Consider the following 10,640-nt stretch of genomic DNA (forward strand, 5'->3'; position numbering starts at 1 on the left):
CTCTCTCTCTCTCTCTCTCTCTCTCTCTCTCTCTCTCCATCGCTCATCCTCGTCACACCCACTACTCTTCAGAACCGCTGCTCGATCTTCACCGAACCGTGCAACAATCCACCGAGCTCCAGCATGTCTTCAGAGGGAATAGGCGAGACGCTGGTGATTCGGTTCGGCCTGATAAATGCCGATAACAAATATCTGACAGCGGAGATGTTTGGTTTTAAAATCAACGCCTCCGCGAGCTCAATGAAGAAGAAGCAGGTGTGGACGCTGGAGCAGTCCGGGGACCACGGAGACTCCAATGCTGTGTTCATCAAAAGCCACTTGGGTCGATACCTCGCCTCCGACAAGGACGGCAAGGTGACCGCAGACAGCGAGCAGCCCGGCCCGGACTGTCGGTTCCTCGTGATCGCCCACGACGACGGCCGGTGGTCCCTGCAGTCCGAGCCCCACGCGCGCTACCTGGGCGGGACCGAGGACCGGATCGCGTGCTTTGCGCAAAGCATCTCTCCTGCGGAGAAGTGGAACGTGCACCTGGCCGTGCACCCGCAGGTCAACGTGTACAGCATCGCGCGCAAACGGTACGCGCACCTGTGCGCCGATAGGAATGAGCTCGCCGTAGACCGCGACGTGCCGTGGGGTGTGGACTCGCTGCTCACACTCGTGTATCTGGACCACCGCTATCACCTGCAGACCGCTGACAACCGCTTCCTCTCGTGCGGCGGAACCCTGACAGCCAAACCAGACCGGGACACCGGCTTCACGCTGGAATTCCGCGCGGGTAAGGTGGCTTTCCGAGACGCCACGGGAAAATACATCGCGCCTACGGGCCCCACCGGGACCATGAAGTCGGGCAGGAGCGCGCGTGTTGGCAAAGATGAGTTGTTTGTCCTCGAGCAAAGTCACGGGCAAGTGGTGCTCACCGCCAGCAATGACAGAAACATCTCCATGCGCCAGGGTGAGATGCCAATGCAGCATGCTCACTCATTAATATTAATAATGCTTATGGAGCGTTTTTTTAACTTATGCAAATGTTTGGATTTAGAAAGTAATCTAAAACAGCAGGCTGCTCTTTATTTCTTCTAAAACTTTCCATTTAGCTGCACTTCTACTTAGGTTTCAGCATAATTGTCTCATGTAGCAGATATCAAACGCAAAAGATTAAAAATACCTCTTAAAACGCAAATAATAATAATAAAAATAAACAAAACCAAATTGTTCATAACTTCTTGTACACTCTTAAACCTTTCACTGTTACGTTTTTCTTTTTAGTCGAGCCGATTATCACAGAACAATGTTAGTATTTGAGTATTTGAAAGTTCAAGTTCATGAAAGGACATTATTTTAAAGAAATATTTCCAGAATCCTTTAATCTAAAAATAACTAAATGTGGAAAAGAAACGTTCGATGGATCATCACTGAAAACAATAAAGAATGTACATTTTAACTGTGCTTTTACAGTAAATGTGTGCATTATGCAGAAATACATCATCAGAATTTCAACAACCCTTCCTCTATTCTGCTCCCATTTATTTTTTTCTGCTCCCATTTCTTTAACTTTATCTTTGCAATATTTTTTAATTGTATTTTTCTTTACTTCCAAAAATAACCTTTTCCGTAGTGTAAACAACATTTTCTGAGTAATTTATTTCCACTTTAAAGGACCTTTTGTGTACTATAACAGTTCTGTGGATGGTTCTTTAAAAGTTCTTTAACCTCCAGTGCCAATAAAGATTTAGTTTAAAAGAGTGTAATTTGTTATGTTAACAGGATTGAAAGAAATCTAAATATTATTTAATACAACAAAGTCACCCTTCAGGAAAAACTTATAGTTCAGGATGCAAATGAGGTTATCCTGTTCTTGAATGTCACAGAAGTACATTTCCAGTTTTTATGAGAACACCTGTGTGCTTTTTATCATCGGTGATTAACATCACTCCCTCTGAAACCCCACTGTATTTCAGGAGTTGATTTATCAGCCAATCAGGATGAGGAGTCTGATCAGGAGGTGTTTCAGATGGAGATGGACAGAGAGAGCAAGCGCTGTGCCTTCAGGTCTTTCAATGGGAGATACTGGAGTCTCACCTCGAGTGGAGCCATCCAGTGCTCTGCTTTAACCAAGTAAGAAGCATACTAGAAGACCAAACACAGGGTAGAAAAGCAGATTAGCCAGTCTCAAGATCGCTTGCTGACTGAACCATATGGCAAAAGGAATTAATAAACAGAATAACAGAACAGATTGTCTTGCGGAGATGTTTGTCTGATCATCTGTTTACTCAAGTTTTAAACTATATATAGCTGTGGAAATGACTTCAAAGTTATTATCAGTTCTCGGGATTTGCCAATAACAAGTTTTGAGTAAAATGTCATACTGATAACATATATACATTTTTAAAGAATATATATATATATATATATATATATATATATATATATATATATATATATATATATATATATATATATATATATTTTCTCTCCTGTGAATTTTTTGTTCTTTTCTAAATATTTCCCAAATGATGTTTAACAGAGCAAGGAATGTTTCACATTATTTTCTATAATATTTTTTCTTTTGGAGAAAGTCTTATTTGTTTTATTTCAGCTAGTATAAAAGCAGTTTTTATTTAAATATTAGTCAATATTATTAGCCCCCTTAAACAATATATTTTTTTCAATTGTCTACAGAACAAACCTTTGTGATATAATGATTTGCCAAATTACTGTAACTTGCCTATCAACCTAGTAACGGTGTTATATTGCACTTTAACCTGAATACTATAGTATCTTCAAAAATATATAGACAAATATTATGTACTCTCCTCATGGGAAAGATAAAAGAAATCAATTATTACAAATTAGTCATTAAAAAATATTGTTTAGAAATGTGTAGAAAATAATCTTTTCATTAAGCAGAAACAGAAATAAGAGACCTCAACTGGAGATAAATAATAATAATAATAATAATTAATTTCATTTGTAAACGGCGCCTTTCTAGACACCCAAGGTCGCCTTACAATAAGCATCAGCAGACATGCTAAACAAATTAAACATTACTAAAACAATCATTGACCAAACAAGTTAAAACACAATAGCGAACATAAAAGAACATAATAAAAACATGATTTAAAAAAAAGTTAAGTAAAAGCCTGCTTAAAAAGATGGGTCTTTAGACGTGAATTAAAATTGTGAAGACTATCACTGCTCCTAAGATTAGTGGAAGTGAGTTCCATAGCCATATATGAGCAATATCACACTCACAGCTGTGCGATACGGCTGTATATCGTCACTGGTGGGAAGCATGCATTAGTGTCCCACCAGTGACGATACACAGCCATATTGCACTGCTACGAGTGTGATATTGCATTTATAGAACAGTTCGACGACATAATCGCGTGGATAAAAAAGAAAATCAAACACGGAGAGTCATAATAAATCTTTTGTATGAGGAACTACTTTCTTCCGCCATTCCATGCAGCTGACGTCAGAACAACAGAAACCGTAACTAATTCACCAACGTCACTTTAAAGCTAGTATTTGAATGATTCTCAAGCGTAATGTCTAATGTGATGATAAAACAGGGGATTTTGCTCATATTTCAAGATTATAAGGCTGAACGTCATGAAATGCCATCAGTCTAGAGACATTTCCCAGTATTTCACTGTTACAATTAGATCACAATAATGAACCGCAAAAAAGCCAAAGCAACACAAACACTACCAGATAACTGTTGTGTTTGCAATAAGAAAAAACACATGCAGGCATTTCTTCTTTCTTTATTTTTACTCTGCAGTAACGGAAACAGGAGACGCATTCAAAAACAAACAGCGAGAGCGAAGTGAGCGAGTCGAACGTTTTGCACGATTGATGCACATAATATGTTTATCACGCATTTTGGGCAAATCGCTCAAGTTAAAATTTCTGAACTTCTGTGGTTACATTTGCGCCGCGTTAACCAATTATGAGCTTTGTCTTGTATGGGCATGATTATGGCATGGAGCCTGTTGTTGGTGTCCCAGGAGGAAATCCTCCTTCCAACACAAGACAACAGTTATTCAAACTTGTCTCGGCTCAGTCTGAAGAGCCGCTGAAACGCGCAAATGAAGCGAGTAATCTCAAAATGTTCATGCGTCTATTTACCCGCGAATATCGCAATTTGTTTGCGCGTTCTGCGTCTGGTGCGAACACAGCATTAGGACTTATGCTGTCTCTGTCGCCATCTTTTGGTGGAACGTCAACCGTCTTTGCTCTGCTCAGTATGACAGGCTGATGTATGCCGACACACTGTATCTCCGAAATGTTAAATATTTAAAACAGGCACTATTCCTATAAATAAACTGCATAGCTGCAATCTAAACAACTACATTCTTGCCTAAAAAGCCTTAAAAGTACATTATGTTGTCCAAACTGTTGTGAGTTTACTGATCTGCTGTCACTCTACGTGGGCAGAGTAATACAGAAGGGTGAGGAGGCTGTATGAGTGCTGTTATTGCTGCAGAATATTACACGGCTATCAACCAATCAGATTCAAGAACCAGACAAAACTGTCATTTCTATCTATCTATCTATCTATCTATCTATCTATCTATCTATCTATCTATCTATCTATCTATCTATCTATCTATCTATCTATCTATCTATCTATCTATCTATATATATATATATATATATATATATATATATATATATATATATATATATATATATATACTTGCCAAAATTCACTAGATCAGCATAACATATTTAATGTTTTCAGATCTAAAATATTAGAGAAAAGTGTACACCCTTTCACACTGAACTACATTATACTTTAGAAAGTAAAATAAAAACCTTGACTTATATAGAGACTTTTTCAGATACATTTATTCAAAGTAATAATCACTCAGTTGACCAGAAATGTACATTAGAGACTAAATCTAATTATTGCTCATATCCAGATCTCCCAGTTGTTTCTTCGACCTGGAGTGGAAGGGCTCAAAAGTGGCACTGAAGGCCAGCAATGGCAAATATCTGGCAGCCAAGAAGAACGGACAGCTGGCAGCCGCGGTGGACTCTGCAGGTCTGACCGGCTTCACACATATATTTCAGATATTGATCATAGGTAACGATGTACTGTGTGTAGAGTAGCTGATGTTGTTTTACAGGCGAGCAGGAGGAGTTTGTGTTGAAGCTCATCAACAGGCCGCTGATTGTGTTGCGCGGTGAACATGGCTTTATTGGCTGCCGCAAACAAGGAACCGGTACACTCGATTCCAACCGATCTTCCTATGATGTCTTCCAGTTAGAGTACAACAACAATGCATACAGCCTCAGAGGTGAGCGACAGAGCCAACAGTTACTCCTGATGCATTACTGACAGCTGGTAAGATGTAAAAACAGTTCCTTAAAGAAGCTGAATGGATATATATTACTGCATTCGCCATATTTGAGGAAATGCCAACTGGCCCAGCTTAGACTCGAACCAGCGACCTTCTTGCTGTGAGGCAACAGTGCTAACCACTGAGCCACGGTGCTGCCACCCCCCTTTGTTGTTGTTGCTTTATTAGAGTCCTACGAGTTTTCCTAAATTGTGTGTTTGTGTGATTTTCAGACTCCGTGGGGAAGTACTGGACGGTGGAGTCAGACGGCTCTGTGATCAGCAGTGGTGCGGCTCCTGTCTATTTCCACTTTGAGTTCTGCGATTTTAACAAAGTGGCTATTAAGACGAAGGAGGGCAAATATCTTAAGGGAGACCACGCTGGAGTGCTGAAAGCCAGCGCTCAGGGGATTGCTGATGCCACATTGTGGGAATACTGAGAAACATTTATGAAGCCACACAGACAAACAAATGTGTGCTCCTTTCAATATTCCAACTAAACACATCCTCTATAGCACAAGCAGACAGTCGTCATATCACACAACACAATTACATTACATCTCAACATAAGTCTTCAAGGCACAAAAACACATTTGAATGTAAAAGTACAAACAAATGCACAAACGATTTGTCTTTGGTTTAAAGGGGTAGTTCACTCAGAAATCTACATTCTGTTTTTATTTTTTTTTCAAACTTGAGAATCACAAATCAAGATATGTTTACTTTTATGGAGCCAGATCAGTCTCAAAAATAATACGTTTGCAAAATACAATTCATACACAATTCACATTTACAACATGTAATTTGTAAATTTAAAAGGCAATTCTTTAATACACAATTCCAATTCATAAATTTAAAACACGACTCGTAAATACACAAATCCAATTAATAAATTCAAAACAAGATTCGTAAATACACAAAACACAATTAATCTAATTAAAACACTATTCGTAAATACACAAAACACAATTCGTAAATTAAAAACACGACTCGTAAATACACAATTCATATATTCAAAACATGATTCGTAAATACACAATTCATATTTTCAAAACATGATTCGTAAATACACGAAACACAATTCGTAAATTCAAAACACAATTTGTAAATTCAAAACACAATTTGTAAACTCAAAACATGATTTATAAATACACAAAACACAACTCGAAAACATAATTTGTAAATTCAAAACACGACTCTTAAATGCACAAATCCAATTAATAAATTCAAAACATGATTCGTAAATACACAAAACACAACTAATCTATTCAAAACACAATTCGTAAATACACAAAACACAATTCATAAATTCAAAAGACGGTTTGTAAATGAAGAAAACGCAATTCATAAATTCAAAACACAGTTTTTAACTACACAAATCCAATTCGTAAATTCAAAACATGATTTATAAATACACAAATCCAATTCGTAAATTGAAAACACAATTCGTAAATACACAAAACACAATTCGTAAAATCAAAACAGTTCATAACTATGCAAAACATAATTACAAAATTTTAAACACAATTCATAAATATACAAACCCAATTAGTAAATTCTAAGCACAATTTGTTTGTAAATGCACACATCCAATTCAGTTGGGGAAATATTTATTTGTGTTTATGATTTTATGAAACATTTACAGTATGATTTGTAAAATTGTGTTTAGATTTTTACAAATTGGATTTGTGTATTTACGAATTGTGTTTTGAAATTACTAACTAGATTTTGTAGATTTGAATTATGCTGTGCATGTACAGTATGAGTTTTGTTTTTGCATATTATTTTTGAGACTGATCTGGCTCCATACTTTTTTCCATAATCGTTTTTTGTTGTTGTTTCAAATAAAGAAAGTTAATTCATGTTTGGAATGATGCGAGGAAATGATGACAGAATGTTTACTTTTAGGTAAACTGGCCCTTTAAGAGAAGCACAAGCTATAGTATTTTTAAAATTATTGTCACACAAACTCCTAATGTGCTTTGCTCAATAACAGATTAAGATAAGTTCCTAAAAAGGAGAAATACTAATTTAGACTAAGCAATTGAATGCACTTTGTATATAGGCTCATGCAAAGTCACTGTGTCTGCCTCCCAGGGGCTTTCATGGCCTTATTTTACTCAATAGCTGCTTCTAAGAAATTCAAAATCTAGATGTTGTTACATAATGGACAATAATTTGCTTATGTAAAATGGGCGTAGATCCGTGTCTCATAAGCTGAGCCTTTGGCCATAGGTTTTGTTCTTGCTCCCAAAAACATTTTTAGCGTGAGCTGGCGTCTGTAATGAGGCCAGGATTTAAATAGCAGCATCACGGCTCAGAAAATACAGGAGAAAAATACACGTTCACATTAGAGAGATTCAGACTTCACACACACACACTCAAAAGCAAATCATTTGTCTGTCAATTTTGTAGTGTTTGTGGCCATTTTCAATGACAAGATTTGTATTCAGCGCTGTTCTGGCTACAGGAACTAAAGCGCTTTTTTAATGTAACTCCGGCTTATTGTTGATAACATGTTGATTTGCACTCTTTTTCGGCTAAAGCTTTTTCATGTGAAAGTGTTGAAGATTAAGATGAAGTGTTTGTGCCTTCCTTGGTGAGGTCAGATCCCCTAAGGTGTGAAAATGCAGTTATTTGAACTTTTTTATTTCTTATTTTATTCTCATCATGTGTCATTTGCAACTGGATATGACAATGAAACTAATAAAAATGTCAGAAAGTAAATACTGTGTCTTTAAGTTTGTCACATAATTAAAACACCGTAAAACCAAAAAAGTTAAAGTAACTCAAACCATTTGAGGAAACCGACTGCAACAAACCTTTCAAGTAAAAAAACAAATCCTAATGAGTACTGTGAACTCAATCCATTTGAGTAAACAAAGCAGTTTGAGCACAGTAAAACAAATAAGTTTAGACAACTCAAACCATTTGATTTAAAAAACGAATCTATATGAGTACTGTGAACTTACTCCATTTAGGTTAAGGTAATGAGGTATTTAATTAACTCATTAGCTTCAACACTGAGTTCAAAACTCTTTTCATATGAGTAGAATTAACATTTTGAGTTATCTACACTCATTTCATTCGATAAAGTTGACTGCTGGGATTTCTTTCCAGTCTTAATCCTGTCACAGTGCCACAACACATGCATCACAGTAGGCTACTAACATCGAATTTGCACTTAAAACAACATTGAGAAACATTAGAAGGCTAAACATCTTATAGAGATAAGCGTGTTAAATAAGTTCTGTAAATAAATGTCACATTTTGCTTGTGGCTTGATATTGTGGCACCTTTAAAGAGTGATTACTTTGAAGTTTTAATGTAATATTTAATGAATAAAAGAAATGCATTTTTAACTTGGAGATGAGTAAAAACTTACATTTTCTAAAGGAAATATGAGAACTTATTGTTTCTTCTTTGTCTTTCTTTATGTGCTCTGTGCACATCAACCCTGGAGATTTTCCAAGAGTTTTACGCTGACAGTGTGGCTCTGGGTCTGAATGTAGACAAGGAGACTACACACACACACACACGCACGCACGCACGCACGCACGCACGCACGCACGCACACACACACACACACACACACACACACACACAGAGATACTAATATCTAACAGATGTGAATATTTTGTGGATATAACATAGAAGTGTCTGCAGCTGCTTTCTGTGAGACACAATAGCAAAAACGAGGACAGAGAGAGAACACGACAGATTTCACTTAAAAAGTTGAGCAGAGAGTTCAAGATTCCTGAAGCCAGTATAAATGACTTCAGATTGAATATAGTTACAAGTTGTACTTTCGTGAATAGCATTTTCCTTAATGTGAAAATATCCATAGGAACATAGGCTATAAGGCTCCTTTAATTGACCAAAAATGAATTTCAACTCACTTTCAAACTTTGAACATGTTAAAGGATAATGTCATTGTTCAAACTTCCAAAGCTACACAATTAATATTAGGGCAGAGGAAGACATTAATGAGCATGTGCGATGTGTCACAAGCTGCGTCCCAAATCGCATACTTATGCACTATTCTACGCCATTTTGTAGTATAAATAGTGTAAGTAGTGTGTTCACACTGAAAACTCTAAAAATAATAAGTGCACTTAAATTACCCGGATGATGCACTCATTCATCCGCTAAAATAAAGTGTGTAATGATGGACACTTCACGCACTCAACGACCGCAGGTTTGCCTACGTAGCGGAAGAGGCGGAGCTATCGGACGCACATGTTGGATAACTTTATTTATTTTGGATGGTGAAAACAAAATTCTTCTACGAGAGTGATTATAGCGCCTCCCGATGGTGAATGCGGTTATACTCACGGCAGGTAATATTTGATAATTCGGTCGTTTATTTCACTGATTTGGCGTCCGTCAAACGTCATCAGGGAAACGGTTTGAATTTCCGCTTAGTAAAAAAACATTAGTGTGCCATTTGGGACGACACTACATACATATACTATACTGTTGAGTGTGTAAGTGCATAAGTACATAGTGCATGAGTGCATAGTGTATAGTGTGCCATTTGGGACGCAGCTACAGTGATTCAGAGCGGTGCTGCCCTCTAGCGGCTCACCCTTATCATAACGCTCCAAATATTTCACGTTTTTCATTCCATTTCCTTCGGCTTAGTCCCTTTACTAACCAGGGATCGCCACAGTGGAATGAACCACCAACATATCCAGCACATGTTTTACACAGCGGATGCACTTCCAGCTGCAACCTAGTACTGGGAAACTCATTGACACATACACTTCAATTCACCTGAACTGCACAACTGCATGTCATTAGAGAAAACCGAAGGAAACCCACGCGAACATGGGGAGAACATGGAAACTCCATACAGTAACGTCAACTGGCCCAGCCGGGGCTCGAACCAGCGACCTCCTTGCTGTGAGGTGATATTGCTAACCACGTGTTTGGTACGTTTTTTTAATTTTAATTTTAATACATAGTATTAGTATGTAATAAGCAGCTCCTCAGTCAATGGTAAAATATTTTCTCAATTGTTTACCATGCTATTACTGCATTTCCCACATTTTCTATAAATACAAAAACTGAGAAATAAGCGGAATTTAATAATAAAGGAGTACATTTATTTGATAATATAATTGTTTCACATTTATCAGAGCATATTATCTGAGAGTTCCATAATAATCAGTAATTAAATGACACTTATTTTAATTAATATTAATTTGCTCAAAAATGGTTCATAAAAATGTATACAATAATGCACATTCTTATTTCTAACAAAATGACAACAATAACAAACATTAGTCAG

General features: G+C 37.1%; 1 protein-coding gene across 2 annotated transcripts; it reads left to right on the forward strand.

The window, feature by feature from the left end:
• The first annotated feature begins 70 nt into the window (after positions 1 to 70).
• On the forward strand, positions 71 to 8,074 carry fscn1b (fascin actin-bundling protein 1b). Of its 2 annotated transcripts, XR_015476203.1 has the most exons (6): positions 71 to 952; positions 1,959 to 2,115; positions 4,929 to 5,050; positions 5,136 to 5,306; positions 5,582 to 6,629; positions 6,711 to 8,074. XR_015476203.1 is itself a non-coding variant. In XM_087236700.1 (5 exons), the coding sequence occupies exons 1-5, from the start codon at positions 124 to 126 to the stop codon at positions 5,785 to 5,787; spliced, it is 1,485 nt and encodes a 494-aa protein (XP_087092826.1). In that variant the 5' UTR covers positions 71 to 123; the 3' UTR covers positions 5,788 to 8,074. The 2 variants fall into 2 exon arrangements, 1 of the variants encoding a protein (XP_087092826.1); XM_087236700.1 differs by having other exon boundaries at positions 5,582 to 8,074.
• Positions 8,075 to 10,640: the final 2,566 nt, after the last annotated feature.

This window comes from Danio rerio, chromosome 1 (assembly GCF_052040795.2).
Source record: "Danio rerio strain M-AB ecotype USA chromosome 1, GRCz13ab, whole genome shotgun sequence".
Classification (NCBI taxonomy): domain Eukaryota; kingdom Metazoa; phylum Chordata; class Actinopteri; order Cypriniformes; family Danionidae; genus Danio; species Danio rerio.